We start from the raw sequence: 16556 nt of genomic DNA on the forward strand, positions 1-16556 counted from the left end.
CCTCATAACTATTTGGGCCGTCTGTCTGGATAAATTAACTTGTACATATCATCGACGCCTATATATATATATATATATATATATAATTGCGTTGAATTTTATCATAACCCCCGACCAAAACATGTACAGTCAAGTCAAATACAGTCTAATTTTAAATACCAGGATTTCAGTTCCCTATTTTGCTAATAAAGTGATTGCCACGTGTCGTATGCCGGGCGATGAATAGTGCCTCCTTTCTCCTAATTATCCACGTGGCGTATCCTACTCCGTCGGATCATAGCCTTAGGCATTCCCGTGATGAAAGCTGATTGGGCCTCACCAAAAGTGGGCTTTCCCCGTGCAATGCGCGTTCCACAGTTAACCATTTATCGGGTCTCTGACCTGTTAACGTCTACCGGTTCTACCCTCGGCTCAATCCCCTCCCGAAATAGAATATCATCCCTGATCCTGTCACCGGATGCTCCCTTCGTCCCGGTTCATTATTTTATCTTTTCGTTTTTTCTATTTTCCCCCTTGCCCTTCCTCTTCCCTGTCCGTACATAAATTGAGGCGTCCCCCTCCCTCTCTTCCTCTAACCTGACCCATACCGTTTTGATTTGACCTCTCACGGGTTTTCTCGAGAAAACCTCTCTGTTCCACGGAAGAGAATCTCAAGGGATAAGCTTCGATTCATTCAAATTCTCCTTCACAGTAAGTTTGCGATTTCTCGATCTCTCTGTTGTTTCCTCTTGTGTATGTATGTCGTCGTCGGTAGACGTTTGCTCTGCCTTTTCCCGCCTCGATGTGAGAAAAGCTCAGGCGTTACGAAATTCAATACAATGGGATAAGCTGGTATTGTTGAATAGGATTCCTCTCTCACTTTGCTTCTCCTGCTTTGATTCTTCCTGGTAGCAGATCGAATCGTACAGGAGAGCAAAGCAATCGCCTCCGCTAATCGCTCTGTTTGGATGCCAAGAAAAAAAAAGGTATTTTTCCCATTGGAATTTCTCCTACTTGACGCGGAGATTCTGAGAATCTGCAATTCCTTATGGAAGTGAAGGTAGCCACCACGTCTCTCCAATGGTCGGCGCGCCATGCGGTATTTCCACAATGTCCGTCTTCCTCACAAACCCTAGCCTCCTCCAAATGCCGCCGCCACTGCGGTGGAGGAGGCGGAGATCTGACCACCGGAGGATCTCTCGCATGCCATTATCGGCCTCGGCCGATGTTCAATAACTCGGCTTTTCCCGGAAATCAATCTTCAAAACTCCATAGGTCCAAGTCGTGCGACCTTTGGGAATTTTCCAAAACCCCAACAACGAAGAAACATAATCCTATACGGAGAGTCTGCAGTGCGACCTCCAATTTCTACTCCGACGAAGAGTTCTCCAAGCAAATCCAGGAATTAGCCTTGAAATTCAGGATTGCAGGGGATGAAGAGGACGAGAGGAAAAACAAACCAGAGATAACCCACGGATCGGCGGATGACAATGGTGAGAGTTACAGATATGGCACGGTGGAGCTGCTGCAGGAATCTGTTTCAGGTTTACATTCGATGGAGCCGCCATGGCCGGAGATGGTGAACCACTCAAGCTTTTTGAGGAAAGCAAACAGCGTTGGTTTGCCGCAATCCCTCAGAATAATTAGGAGGAAGCTACAAGAAGAAGGGCTAAGGGAAGCTAGTGAATCTGCTTATTGTTCTGTCAATAGGGCTTTTTCATCGATGGTGTTCATGATCGAGGAGATCAATAGCTTTACTCTGCAGACGAGGGAAGCTGTCGTCTGTGAAGACTTGCAAGGAGTTCTCAGGCGCGTTCGAAAGGACATGCATGCTTCATTCTTGTGGCTCTTTCAATGTGTTTTCTCCGATACGCCCACATTGATGGTGTATGTGATGCTCCTATTGGCAAACTTCACGGTGCATTCAATGGGATCGAACAGAGCTGATGAGAGAGTAGAAGCATCTCCACATATGCCGTCTTCAAGTAGAGATGAGGAATCATGCGTGGGAGAAAGAGAAATGGGAGTGTGGAAGTCAATGGTGGAAGAAGCTGAGAGGATGGGCGAGAGAATATATGTGTCGGCGATAGAAGCGAAGATAGAAATGGATGGATACGAAGAATACGAGAGAACGGAGGAGATGTATGAAAAGGGGTTGGCAGAGGAGCCGGACAACCCTCTCCTGCTAGCCAACTACGCTCAGTTCCTCTACCTTGTCAGCGGGGACTATGACAGGTAACTTGTGTTTTGTTTTTTGTTTTTTTTTGGGGGGGGAGACAAGCAAGTGTGAATGTTTTTTTGGCGAAAACAGGGCGGAAGAGTACTTCGAAAGGGCGACGGGAAGGGAGGGAGGAGGGGACGCAGAGGCGTACAACAAGTACGGGAACTTCATGTGGAGAGGGAGAAAGGACGAATGGGGGGCGGAAGAGAAGTTTCTGGAAGCAATATCGATGGAGCCGACCAACCCTTTCTACGCCGCTAACTACGCCCACTTCCTGTGGAACACGGGCGCTGACGACACTTGTTTCCCCATTTCTTGACGCCCACGTCATCTTTCCTCACCTCTCGATGTGGGTACTTTAGGGTTTGATTTCAATTGAGAGAGAGGTGGCCGGCCCTTCACCTCTCAACATTACTACTGCTACGGCACCGCCCCCTCTCATGTAATATGCGACTTACACAGTATAGTACTTTTTTTAAAAATAAATGCCAATTGCATCTTACTTTTTTTTTTATGGTGTTTGAATATTGTTTTAACTATGATCAACTGTAATAGAATGCCCCATCTAATTACTAAAGCTATAAATTCTTCGTACCCAAAGGCCCTAAGTAGCTACGGGGTTACATTCAATTTCGATTATTCCTATTTCAAAAGAATATAACTGTTGGGTTTTATATTAAATTCGATTTGCTTTGATTTCTATCCTCTCCCTCCCCGCAATGCCTCCATCAAGCGAAGAACCAGACGCAAGACCCGTTACAAGCCCTCTCCCAGGCTTAAACTCTCCTCCTCCTCCTCCTCCTCTCTCAAATCCAAGCCCTCCGAATCTGTTGTTTCCGCCGTCGCAACCTCGCCCGACCGTGTTTCATCTTCCCCTGATCTTGGATCGAGTTCTTGCCACGTTGTCATCGACATCAAGTACGTTTCTGTCGAGCTTGTAAAGGAGGCACCTTTAGAGGCGACGGCACGGAAGAAGCCGACTTCCAGCGGCTAGAGTTTCTTCGGGTGAATTCTCCCAAGATCTCGAGAAAGAAGTCGTCGCAGGTTTCTGCTTCGAACGAACAAAAGTGTCCGGAAAAGTTGAACAAGAGGATTGCAGAGATGGTCCTGACTTCGAGAGATCTCAGGAAATCGATGGCCGAGATGATCGTTGAGAATAACATCAGGGAACAAAAGGATCTCGAAGATCTTCTTGTCTCGAGCGAGTATCATCACGTCTCTCTCTCTCGCAAACCCAACTGGTTTTGCTTGTGACTTGTCCTCTGAACTTGCTGAACAGAGACGTGTGGGAAACACTTGTGTTTCTCTGAATGCAAATGTGGCTAGTGACCAAAACCTCAAGGTCGCGTCCCATTACGTACAAACCATTATTTACAACACAAACATCAACATGTTTACAAGACAAGAACCAGAACCCTACGCAGCTAACATTCTTTGCGACCTTTACGTTCAAGTTCAACCAAAGACAGTCAGTGCCTACCATAGCCAACGCCTACAGTTTTTCTTCATTCCAAAAGGAGAAAGCCCTAACCTGCTAACACTAAAACGATGTGGCTGCAACATAACATGCCCTGCAGGAACAGAACATATCAAACTATCAGACCCATCTGCGTATATTACTGATTCACGATTTCGGGCATTCACAATCTGATATGCTAGTTAACTCAGTGGCAGAATCCAAAGCCATAGGCACTAACTATAAACCAAACCAGGGTATAAAAGGATCATTACTCAGCGACAGAACGCGATATGGAAACACTTTTCGTAGCCATCAGGTGGTATATTATCATCACATTAACCAGAAATCTCCAGATAAACCTATATAGAGTCTACAAGAGTAGGGTTACGCTTATCCAATATAGTAGCCAAAGAAAAATATAAGTTGGTGGAGGAAAATGAATACCTTCTTCTTTGTCAAGCAACCAAGTTCCTCCATTTATCCTTCAAGTCAACCTAGCAAATTTGTATAGCCTAACGTCAATTTCACATCCTAGATAACAGTTTTAAAGTAAATAGTGCAAGTTTGAAGATTACTCACCGGAGTCCTATTCGCCAACAATTCGGGGTAAGCCTCCTTTATAGCTTTCCAGGATTTTCCATACCTGCACAACACAAATAGTAATATATAACATCTCGACAAGCCAGTTCAAGTGTACTAGAACAGAACCCACGATGTAGCGCATGAACAAGAAGTCACATACTCCTTCACGCCTTCCCTTAGGGTTTGTACTTCTTCAGGAGTCCAACCTTTCCTCAGCCTTCTGCCAGCACTGCTTTGGGGTTTATTAGGCAATCGACCTTTCCTTAACGGGGATACATTGAATGATCTAAGGTTTGGCAGGTGAGGCCTAACTCTCCCGGACAATGTTCCTTCACTACCAGAAGCTCGCTCATTTACATTCTCCTGCAGAAATCATGAGAAACGCAAAACATGATCCAAAGAAAGAGACAAACTTTTGACAAGCAGCTTGTCAGAAAGGGCTCAAACACTCACGGGTTCTTTGTTGTAATCCTGACCTCTGACACCGGCCTGAAGAGGTTGAGGGGTCACACTGGTAGAATGTGGTCCCGACGTCTGGTCATTCCCAGCCTGGGTAAGGCTATTGATCAGCGCCTCTAACTCCAACAAATCCTCTTTCAGCTCCTGAGCCACTGTGGGTTTCCCCTTATCATCACTCTGCTCATGTTCCTGTTGACCGACATTGAATACAGATTGCCCATTCGTGTTATCGACGGGGTCATCCTCCAAATGCCCCGGGCATTGGTGAGCATCATTAGGTCTCGGGGACGTTTCTCCGTTTCGAACATCAACCGGGTTCCCCTCCACATTTGTATCATTTCCCTTGTGTCGGACCCTCCTACTGGCTTCTAATTCTAGATATGGAGAGCCCACGAGCACCCAGTGCTCTTTGAGAAACTCACAGAGATAAGAGATAGCAGAGTACCTGGTATTAATCTGGCGAAGCCGCTGGAATAATTCGGAATCATCAATGGCATTCTTGAGGTTATAGCCCCAGTCGATGAGCTCTTGAGTCACCAAAACGCTATCTCTTTCTCTCAGAAGGCCGATTCTCAGGTCCCAGATCCTCTGCAGGGCATCCAAGTAGAGAAAAGGTTTCATGGCGTCCACAGCGAACATATACCTAACCGTACATTCGGCAGCTACCCAGCAGTAGGCAGACTTGAGGGACTCTAAAATTGCAGAATCTTCATGTAACTGAAGCTTCTCGAACAGCTCGAGGAGGTCAAGGATTCGCTCGTCCACCATTCCCTGAATCAAGCGATTACATATGTCACGAAGAACCGCCGATTTCTTGAGGGTGGTGCAGCCGTCGTCCTCTTCCAGCCTCAGCATTGACAACAGCCTCTTCCCGCAAGCCCTAGGATTTTGTTGCCGACGGAGTACAAATTCGCATACCCATTTGTCGATAACTTTGTCGCCTTCCGCATTCATCCCTTGGATCGAACTGGATCTCCCCAAACCCAAAGGTGGAATCTTTACTTCGGCGCCAAATAAATTCACGGTGGAAAACCCCTTACAGCTACAACTCGCCACTCGCCAGTCCACATCTAATCTACGATTAAGTGGCAAAATAAAGTAAGATGAATTCTTAAAACTAATGATGGGCCCAACTTTTGGTAGATGGGTCCGGGCCCTAAAACCTCCACATATATCAAAACACCATGGCCCAAAAATACACACTCTCGATAATTTAGAATTTAAAAGTTTTTTAAAAAAAATCTCAATTTATTATTGGTTAATATACTATTACTACGTTGAGGGCTTCGGGTTCTCCTAAATTTCTTCCCTCCCCCATCCATGATAATAGCCAACCAATTAATTAAATTTATTTTTTATGAAAATAATTAATGTTAATTTTAGCGAAATAAATAAATTACCATTAATGTTCCCTCCATTTACCACCTTTGCAGTTACGAAATTCTTAATTGTAATACCTCGATTACCCTTCCTTCAACACGTGCAATCGAGGACTCAATGGTCATTTTGATTTATTTTAATACGATGATGGGATTAGCCACTAATCCTTCCCGCGCTATTTTCTCTCTCTCTCCCCCCCTCTTTAAGTCCGACGTAGTTATTAACGGAGAGAGAAAGGAAGTGGAGGAGGAGTTACGAATTTCTCAGCCGTTGGATTTACTATCAGATCAACTAGATTCACGCCACTTGGCACGTTCCATGGCCCTGATTTGTGATTATCGTATTTTAGCCTCTTTTTTTAATCTCTTTTTGGTATGTAGGTATAATGTTTGCTGTTATATATCGTTTATAGAGCTTTGGAAGAGTTAATATTTTTTAAAAAAATTATCATTATGGAATTTAATGACTAAATTAATTAGTGTGAATTTATTTAGCAACTAATTGAATTCTAATCACCAGCTCAAAATTAAACCCTCTCTCTGTCCCTTTGGAGCACAGCTCTCATTCCATGGAAGGTCGCAAACCCCCGCCGGCGGAGAAGAGCCTCGTGTACGGAGCTGCGCCACCGTTGACGGCGGTGGAGAGATTCTTGTACGGACAAAAGGAGGATGCCTTGCATTCCAAGAAACAAGAACAGTGCGGAGATGATCAGAACAAAGAGAACGTTATGTCTGGTCAGAAGAGAGAGAAGACGGCGTTCTTCGCCGGAGAGAGAAAGCCCAGTTGCAATGGCGACGTTATCGCCAAGTCTTCGAGTAATAAAGATCATAAGAGTGGACGTCGCAATGTAACCAAGAAACACAATTCCAAGAATCTGATCAAAGGGCAGTGGACTGCCGAAGAAGACATGTACGTATATATGTTATCCGGCCATCGTGTATAATATATATACAATTTTTTGTGTGTGGGTTTATTATATATATACGAGTTTATCATCTTTGTGTATATAGGAAACTGATAAGGCTGGTGAGACAACATGGAGAGAGGAAATGGGCGGTGATAGCTGAGAAGATGGAGGGAAGAGCTGGGAAACAATGCCGCGAAAGATGGCATAATCATTTGCGTCCCGATATCAAGGTTTATTTCGAATCGCCATGTGCTGCATTGCATCATACAGTGCATTCATCTGTATATATACATATATGTATACATATGAGATTGAAAAAGAGTGATGATGGGTGTGAAACGCAGAAAGAAGGGTGGAGCGAAGAAGAAGAGAGGGTGTTAGTGGAGGCACACACAAGAATAGGGAACAAGTGGGCGGAGATAGCGAAGCTAATACCAGGCCGAACCGAAAACTCGATCAAGAACCATTGGAACACGACAATGCGCCGACAAAACTCCAAACGCAGACATAAACCTCGTGGCTCCGACCTCAACCAACCCCCCGCCAAAAGACCCCATGTTCTCCAAAACTACATCAGAGGCATTACCAACAACAACAGCAGCTCCATTGCCGAGAAATCTCTGGATCTTGATCAGAAATACCCTCAAGACGATTCTGCTTCGTCTCTGATGGGTGATTCTTATGATGAGGAGCTGTTCTTCATGCAAAACCTCTTTTCCAACCATCCTATTTCTCTCGGCAACATTTGTCCGGAAGAGACTTCCAATCACATGGTTCAACAACAAGTCACTCATTCTGGATTCATGGTCTCTTCTGATTCGATCAAGAACCCTAACCCTCATCTACACAATAATAACATTGGAACTGTTCATCAAGCACTTCATCATGGGGCAATGACAACGACTCCAGCGAATACCCACCTTTCGTCTGATCTCTACTTGTCCTATTTGTTGAACGGCACGGCCCCGTTTTCCTCTCCCCCCAGTTCGTCGTCTTCCAACTTGGATTTCGGTTATGGCGAGTTTCTTGTGCCCCAAGCTAACTCAACTGGTGCAAGGAGGGAGGTGGATCTGATGGAGATGCTCTCTAGTTCTTGTCAAGGCAGCAATTTCTGCTACCCATTGTTCTAGCTATCCAGCAATTACCATATGAAGATGATGACAACTCTATCAAAAGAACTAACCATATAGGGTTGTCTTTCTTTGTTAGAACTAGACTAGTTTTCATCTCTAGTTGACTCTTGAATTCCGGTTTGTTTCTTTCCATGTGGTGAATGAATGGAATAATTTAGTTTTATGGGAACTTATGTTTTACTATCATTCTTTCTAGCGATTGAATTTGAATGGTCTCAACTACAAATGAATCAATCTACTACTAATTAATATATGATTTGGGATCATCATCATCATATATAATAATAATAATATATAGTAATACTTTTTGTTTTATTGAATTTGAATGTGAATCCATACACGAACAACCAAACACTGGTAGAGAAACATAATAAATGAAGGAGAGCAAGCAGGACAGCCAACAACATACGAAATAGCGCATATATATTGATCAATTGTTACAACAATCATAGAAAAGTTCAGCACACTTATGAAATACGTCTGAATCATTAGAGTTATATATGTGGCCATCACACGGGGTATAACTAATTATAGCTTTTCCCCTCCATATATATATTCAAACTTGGTTTGAAATGGGTGGAAAAGGGAGAGGACGGAAGCCATGGCCAAGACAGGCATCCCATATGAAGTCCAAGTCATGGAGGAGAGTGGAGCCATGCTCATGCGTCTCCCATCCTTCCAATGCATGCAGTATTCCGGCTGCTCTTGTTGCGCTTATTGCCTTCCTCGGTAACCAGTTCTGCATATAGTTACGTTTCTTTAATTTCTCACTCTTAATTTGATACAGACACATATATATGATCTAGCTATCCTTGCGTGGTCTTTAAGGCATCTGACCTCGCAGGAGTGGAAGTTCTCCAGAGATTTGGGGACTGTCAAGGCGGGTGTTGTATGGTAAATGCAATCTTTGCGCAACTCCTTGGGAGGGAATGGTGAAAAAGGGATGAATACTGTACCCTCCGTCGCCCTTTCCTGGTCCCTCTCATCCATCCCTTCTCCTACCAACCATATCTGCAACCCCCACGCACATTATAATCCCTTGAATCTAGTTTTTATTACATATATGCTCTCTCTCTTTTTATTTCTTGATATATATGAGTATTACGCATCGATTTACCTTGTGAGAAGGTAGGGTTTTAGAGGTTGAATAGAGCAGACGGCCTTTGCACTCCGCTGGGACACACAACGTAAGTCTCTCGTACTCGTTTCTACGCAGCGCTGTGACCTGATCACACACCAAAAGCAATCGAAGGCATGTTTATGGATTGATTAGGGGTTTGTGAACTTGAGAAGGGGAAAAAGGCAAAGACCTGAATGCCCCTTCGGCAGAGAGCAGAGGCGATGGCATAAGCCACCTTTGTGAGAGAGCCTCTCATGACAACATCGGTCGTCCCTTTTGGAATGCTATTGATCACGACAGCAGCCGCCAAGCTGCTCCCATCCACCACTCTCACTCTCAACTCCGGGTGCTTCTCTATGTACTCCTTTCCATTCTTGTTTAGCTCCTCCCCCTGCCACATTCTCTTTCACTTTTCATCCTAATCCACAGATGGATATTCCGTATCACGTAAAAGAAGAGACTTGTGTCAAGTTACTTGGTTCATGAGCCCAAGACTCAACACCTTCACTCCTTTCCTATCTGCCTCGAGTATCGCTTCCTCGATCATCTTGCCGATCGTTTCTTTCCTCCATTCTAACAAATACTGTGTCCCAAAGCCAATATTAATGTTAATTAGGTCAAAGCAATTAATGCAAGAGAAACCATAAAGAGATCAATTAATGTACCTGGAGGTTGTATCTGGGTATGACCCAGGACTGCAAGTTGAGCTTCTTGAAGGAGTTCCTCTCGGAGACGAAAGGGCGGCCATAGAAGAGAGTGAAGAGCATCGAGAGAGAGGTGAGAGGCCACAAGAGGCGCATGAACCATCTGTAAGAGAAAGGGTAAGAGGAGAAGGAAGCGAAGCAGATGGGCAAATGGTAAATGGACTCTGGGGTGGTGAGATGGGTCAGATGAACCACGTCCGGCCTTTCTTCTCCCCTCTCCAGAGATTTCTCGTACGTCGCGTCCGACGATTGATCGGTCGTCCCGTAGATGTAGTCGTAAAAGGGCATGAAAAGCGAGTAGTTTGTCCGGAACTGCGTGTGGTGCAGCGAGTGGAATCTGTACACAGTCATACACGTTTCACGTTAGATATTCAAGTTTGATTTCTTTCCGTTCTGAATAAATTTTATCGGACTACTATTCCCATGGGAACAATGAACAATTCCTTTGACCTAAGTTGAAGGATCGAAAACCCAAAAAACTATATCAATGTATCAAAGCTAGGGCCACCAGTGCACTCGACAATCAATCATACAAGTAAATTTTAGGAGATTTCAATTTTTTTAAAAAAAAGTGCAAGCAGTAATAACGAAAAGAAGATCAAATTCCGAAATGAACGGAAGGACCACAGGTGGTGGTGGTGGTCCATGTATGGATTCTGTCGTTAGAGAAAACAATAATAACTTTTAGCACATGGCATGCATATCCTTTAGAAATGAATGCAACATTAAACATGAGCAGACATGATAAACTTAGGGGGGGAGATTCGTACGAGGGAGTGTAGCAGAGGAGCTTGAGGGGAGGGAAGAGAAGGAAGAGGCGTTTGGGGAAGAGCTCGAAGTTGCAGTGGCCCATGTTGTTCATGAAGTCTATGTAGAATATGTACCCTGCGATCGATCCGATCGACGCCGTCCTCTTCACCACCGTCGTTATCATCGGGATCGCGAACAACACAAAGTAGGCTATGTGCTCCGCAAACGGATGTATCACCGCTGCATCCACGTTGTTATTAATTATTCACCGGTTCACGATCCATTATCATTAATTTGCGTACGTGTCATGTGTATACTAGTCTAGAATTGGAATTTACGACACATCCTCGTGTTCCAGCTGGACCCACGTAACAACTCCTATAGTTACTCTCATTCCACGCCTTATTCGTATACCTTTCCATATATATTCAGCTAACGTGCATATAAATAGAAAATATTCACTTGTTTGGGCATATATATCTATATACATATGCCTCGTCACAATCTCCCCTCAGGCTCAGCGCTACCGTCCCATTAATTGAATTAAAAGAGTCATTATTCATATCCGTGTTCAGTAAGTACAAAAGGGCGGTTGGAATTCAACTTAATTCGTAGGTGAATGGTGGGCACGTTACACACCCAAGTGTGCACATTAAATATTAGACGTTATATAGGATTCTTACGTACGTACGTATGTGAGGGGGGATAGAGACAGGAAAACCAACTTACAGGTGATGGGTTCGGTAACAATGGAGGAGTGGTGGTGAGAATGGTAACGAGAGTAGAGGAAATGGTGGTGGAGAGCTCTGTGGAGCCAATAATACAAAAGCTCGACCGGTCCTGCGTGAAGCAGAGCCGTCATCACCGCTCCGTCCGTCCTCCACAGCGGCATTTGCTTCGCCCCCTCCATTAATATGTACCCGACGTAGAACAACACTCCATTGAACAATATTTGGTCGTCCCTATATATATATATGTCGGTTTTTAGTTAACCATACGACCAAAACCCATTTATATCCCAAGATCTACCTACAGAAGCGATTCGGATTCTTGTAGAAGAAAAGGAAGGTGTATACCAGTTGGTCTCTCTATCGACCTGGTTGAAGTCGATGCCCTTGTCGAGGATACGCCTCTTGCCTCTGGCGGTGACGTAACGAGAGAGAGAGATCCAAACGAGGTTATGGAGCATTCGTAGGAGCAAGTATGGGAATATGAGGAAGTAACCCCAATCCCTTTCCTCCTCCCCCCCTTTCATCAGCTTGTATGTGCTGTGCACCGCCCATGGCGCCAGTATCACAAACTGTTATATGCACGTATACTCATGTAAAATATATGTTATACATATATATATATATATGCACGTAGAGGGAAAGAAGAAGACCTTGTATCTGCCGAGGGGGGTCCATGGCCAATCTGTGAGGATTCCTGGTTTCGTAGCCATTGAAACAAGCTCTCTCTCCCCCCTCTCCTCTGTCTGTGTTGCACTGCCCTCTGTATGCGTTCCGCTTTCGCAGCTTCGCTTTGTATATGTAGAGCGAGAGAGGGGGTCATACTATTCTGCGCATCGAATGACTAAACTACCCCTACTTAACAACTAACTCCCCAGCCCACGTGTCTTCCTTCCATTGGATACTGTCATAAATGTCCCTGACTTTGTAAATTTTGTTTGAATATATCGTTGGATCCGGCGATACTCTTGAGAAGGTGTCGCAATGGAACATATGTAGTAAAAGTTTTTTTTTGGGTTAACCGGTTATCTGGACTGAGATCCAAACTAATCTCGGGATCGGAAAGAAACCATGTGAATACCTCCTCTCCTGAGGTTCAAATTCGGAACGGACAGTTAATATCCATAAAAGTTACACCGAATGAGTTTACACGAACGTCGGAATCATCGTCCACGTGTCATAAAAAAACCTCGACTCAAAACTCGGTCCAACGATGATGTGTCCAATGACACATCCAAAGTAGTACACAAGCTTTTTGAACGTGGATCGGACTGTTGACGCGTCGTCATATGGACCAAGGCACCAGCGCATGCCAATTAATGAAATCTGGTACGCCATGGATGGATGCACTTAACCGCTAATTTTGTCCTAATCTCCCCATTTCGAAGCTCTAAAGTCTGGGCACCGCCTTCATCGGCCGTTTCTTTTCATCAATATATAAATTCCACACGAAATTTAAATATAAAACAGTATATGAATTTCTTCTGTGTATACCCAAAGACAAGAGAGACACGTACCGTAGAAGACTGTGACATGATCCAAGCATACCCTCCAAATTAAGTTTGAAATCAATTGCAACTTTTTCACTCCAGAGAGTTGGACAGACTCGAAGAAACAAATTGACAAATGACAACCATACGTATACAATGTTGTGTATGTATGTGAAGGAACGTGGGAGGACAAAGGGTAAAAGAGGACAAAAACAAGCAAAATGAAATGACCTTTATACCCTTAGTCGGCCGCACGATCTTGACGGATATACCCTTCGTCGGCGTCTCAATTCACGGAAACACCATCGACCGTGCATGGGGCTACGCGAGCGGAAGCTCATGGGGACGACTCGTAAACGTTTCTTCATGAAGATAGACATATCTTCTTCTCGACACGTACTAAGCCAATCTGCATGGAGATAGACGTGGACACGTGGCATCTTCTGGACCCGGTGGCCGGTCATGGGCATGGACTACGTGCGGGAGACGACGGGCTTCACCCGGACTCCGTTCTCGGGCAGGCAGCTCTCCGGCCGAATTTGGACGATCTCATACGTGTACGTCACGTCCGGTATAACATCGTTCTCCACCACGTATTCATTTGAAAAGCTGTTTTGCTTTCGCTAGTAAAAAAACATTTAATTGTTCTTGTTGAAAAAGAAAATATGTACTTTTACATGAGAGAGCGTCAAGGTTATACGGATGATGGGTGGTGGTCCATAAATGCTTACTTTTTTGGTATCTCGTTCTATCAGCGTCTGACGTTACATCTGCTGACAAAAATGAAGCCTACACAAGAAGGTAAATTAAATATTTTTCCCAAAAAACGATACAGATATCCATTCAATCAAATTAATTATTTCATTGCAAACCGTTTATATTGTTGAGCATTTGCCTGTTTAGGACATTCTAGAGATTGTTCTCATATCTCTTAAAGTGTGTATATTCTACGCTAATAAGGACATTATTATTATTATTATTTCGTTTTTTTTTCATCTGATATGGTCGAAATCTTTAATAAGCCGGCCGTAGGAGCCGTCGTTTCACGGCCCACCACCACGGATTTGGGTGTGATCAATAATCACGTCATATTAGCCCATGGGCCTTTTCCTGGGTCATAGAAGGACGGACGCAAATGCAAAGGCAACTACCACGCTCACTATTCGCGAGTAAGCTGCACGCGCCATGTTTCGAAAGGGGTTAGTTAGTCCACCGATTTTGGTCGAATTTCTCTGACTTTGGAAATTGAGAGCCTCGTAGGCGCGTGAAAGCTTCCTTCCCGCGTTTTTTCTTCCCTTGAATGTTTTCTTCTTCTTTTTGTTATCCGTAATTTTTGTCTTACAATAGTTAGCGGGCTTTTCTTTCGCACAAAGCCTATGCACCTTATGGGCCATGTAGCCCAGTTATTAATTTTTAACTGTATATAAAATCCATTAAAAGAATTAATATAATTGCATATTATATAATTTAAGGCATTTGTTGTCACAAAATCAAATTAAAAAACATTATAGATCGACACCCATATAAAAAGCCATTTTTTTTTAATAAAACAGATATGATATATTTATATATATTGACTGAACTTGTTATAAAAGAGATAAATACGACATATTAATGCAGAGGAAAAAAAAGACGATCCAACGGCTGAGATTCACCTACGAAACACCCATCCATTTAATAATTATATTAGCATTTCGTTTTTAAGTGTTGTTAGAACCTCACATTTGACCCTTCATCAATACCACGAAAGCTCGTCCACAACATAAATTTCTTTAAATGTTACAAATAAATATATGAATTTTGTAATTTCTAAAAAATACACGAGCTTTTTAAATATTACAATATTCCCTCCCCGTATCTGTTACCGATGTTAGTAAATTGTGAGTCAACGTCATGCATACGGTAGGGGTGTCAGTTTGGGTCCGAAATCCGAAATCGGTTTGATTTAATCCGAAAATTAGCGGGTTTCGGTCCTAAATTTTTCGGTCCGAAAAAAATCGGGCTTTCAAACAGTATTTGAATCGGACTTCGGACTTGAATCGGACATGTTCGAAAGCCCGATATTTTTTTAAAAAAAAAGAAAAAAATAAGATTTGCAAGGGGATTTATGCAGGTCGTCATGGTTCGGCCCGACCCGATCCAAATTCGAAATATATAAGATCGGGTTTCACGCTTAACTATATAGAACCAAAAAAAATTGGGTCGGTCCGAACCCGAACCAAAACCTTCCGGTCGAGTATTGGCTCGGACTGGATCGGATCGAGCTAGTCCGATTGACACTCCTAGCTAAATGTGATATATCAGTGTATATCTCGTCTCATCGCCAAATCACTGCCAACAATATGTGCAAAGGTGTCCCTTCTACTGCCCACAGCAACAATTTTTTTTTAAAAAAATTTATTCACATATTATTATACGTATTATTATATTCTCTCCATTTCATAATAATTAACATTTTTATATAATTATTTTTGTTTTTAAATAGATATCATTTTATCTTTTCTAGATAATTTTTTAAAATAATTTCCAATTTTACCTTTAATTAAAATTACTACAATTTCAATAAACTTTTAATAACAATTTAATTTTTATCATTAAATTTATATTAAATAAAGGTTTATAAGATTTTGTTAATATTTTTTAAAAAAATGTGAAAAACTCTAAAACGGAAATTATTTAGACATATATATAAGAAAAAATCTAAAATACCTTCATTTTGTTAAAACTATTTCTATACATAATATTTTCTGCATATGCAATTATTTGAATAAAATGAAAATATGTTAACATAGTGGTTATATTAATCATAACGTTAAATTTATAATGGTTTTAACAAGTGATTAGTGTGATATATAAGATATGATCAAGGTAACTTAGTGTTATCATCATAAATTTAACGTTATAATGAATGTGATTGGCAAGGCCGTCTCAAACTTTTTCGGAGCCGTGTTCAGTTTATACAATTTAATTAAAAAATATTATTAAAATTATTTAATAATAATAAAATTATAAATTTATATAATAAAACAATGAATATTTTTTAAATTTATTAATTTCTATAAAAATACTTGATTATAATAAATAAATTTTGTAATATTTTTATATATATTAATGATAATAATAATAATTTTTTAAAGAAATCCATAAATCTAAAGGTTTTATTTATAAATATAACTAATTTTTTATTTTTAAAATAAAATTTTCATTTATTATTGATATATTACAAATTTTGAAATGTAATTTATTTTTGAAATTTGATATTTATTTATTTATGTATAATAATTATATTTAAAATATTTAATTTTATTATTATTAACGATTAATGATAATAATAATTATTTTCAAAAGTGAGGTCTCAAAATTGAAGGGTAGTCTATTAAATTGTTAATAGATGACCTTGATGACCGGTATATAACTATAGTTCTATTTTTTTCGTATGGTTATATATAGAGAAAGTTATGTGAAAAAGTAGAAGGATGATATTTTGAATAATATCCATACATATAAAACAATTTTTTAAAATTTCTGAGTTTTAAAATTTATATATAAATATTTTTAAAGTTCGTTTATTTTTTAAAAAAAAATTAAAATTCATATACCTGTTTGAAATATTTCAAAAAATTCATATTTTTAGGCATTCTCTC

At 41.5% G+C, this 16556-nt stretch overlaps 4 protein-coding genes across 7 annotated transcripts; 2 read left to right on the plus strand and 2 right to left on the minus strand.

The window, feature by feature from the left end:
- The first annotated feature begins 381 nt into the window (after nucleotides 1-381).
- On the plus strand, nucleotides 382-2794 carry LOC104810716. Of its 4 annotated transcripts, none has more exons than XM_010537086.2 (4): nucleotides 382-690; nucleotides 892-965; nucleotides 1040-2214; nucleotides 2291-2794. In XM_010537086.2, the coding sequence occupies exons 2-4, from the start codon at nucleotides 948-950 to the stop codon at nucleotides 2517-2519; spliced, it is 1422 nt and encodes a 473-aa protein (XP_010535388.1). In that variant the 5' UTR covers nucleotides 382-690; nucleotides 892-947; the 3' UTR covers nucleotides 2520-2794. The 4 variants fall into 4 exon arrangements, with proteins under 4 accessions (XP_010535388.1, XP_010535387.1, XP_010535390.1 ...); XM_010537085.2 differs by having other exon boundaries at nucleotides 383-690; nucleotides 895-965; XM_010537088.2 differs by having other exon boundaries at nucleotides 385-690; nucleotides 892-2214.
- Nucleotides 2795-3486: 692 nt separating this feature from the next.
- LOC104810722 lies at nucleotides 3487-5776 on the minus strand. The gene is made up of 5 exons (XM_010537102.2): nucleotides 4695-5776; nucleotides 4402-4604; nucleotides 4239-4302; nucleotides 4104-4153; nucleotides 3487-3771 (listed from the first exon to the last, which is right to left on the minus strand). Exons 1-4 carry the CDS (start codon nucleotides 5652-5654, stop codon nucleotides 4115-4117), a joined length of 1266 nt encoding a protein of 421 aa, XP_010535404.1. The 5' UTR covers nucleotides 5655-5776; the 3' UTR covers nucleotides 3487-3771; nucleotides 4104-4114.
- An 811-nt stretch (nucleotides 5777-6587) lies between these two features.
- LOC104810723 (myb-related protein 315) lies at nucleotides 6588-8330 on the plus strand. Its single transcript, XM_010537103.1, has 3 exons — nucleotides 6588-6989; nucleotides 7091-7217; nucleotides 7332-8330. The coding sequence occupies exons 1-3, from the start codon at nucleotides 6649-6651 to the stop codon at nucleotides 8115-8117; spliced, it is 1254 nt and encodes a 417-aa protein (XP_010535405.1). The 5' UTR covers nucleotides 6588-6648; the 3' UTR covers nucleotides 8118-8330.
- Nucleotides 8331-8522: 192 nt separating this feature from the next.
- Nucleotides 8523-12317, minus strand: LOC104810724 (protein ECERIFERUM 1-like). Its single transcript, XM_010537104.1, has 10 exons — nucleotides 12076-12317; nucleotides 11771-11994; nucleotides 11424-11656; nucleotides 10715-10934; nucleotides 9906-10281; nucleotides 9716-9823; nucleotides 9431-9631; nucleotides 9238-9345; nucleotides 8958-9131; nucleotides 8523-8859 (listed from the first exon to the last, which is right to left on the minus strand). Exons 1-10 carry the CDS (start codon nucleotides 12133-12135, stop codon nucleotides 8677-8679), a joined length of 1887 nt encoding a protein of 628 aa, XP_010535406.1. The 5' UTR covers nucleotides 12136-12317; the 3' UTR covers nucleotides 8523-8676.
- Nucleotides 12318-16556: the final 4239 nt, after the last annotated feature.

This window comes from Tarenaya hassleriana, unplaced genomic scaffold (assembly GCF_000463585.1).
Source record: "Tarenaya hassleriana unplaced genomic scaffold, ASM46358v1 Cleome19, whole genome shotgun sequence".
NCBI lineage: Eukaryota > Viridiplantae > Streptophyta > Magnoliopsida > Brassicales > Cleomaceae > Tarenaya > Tarenaya hassleriana.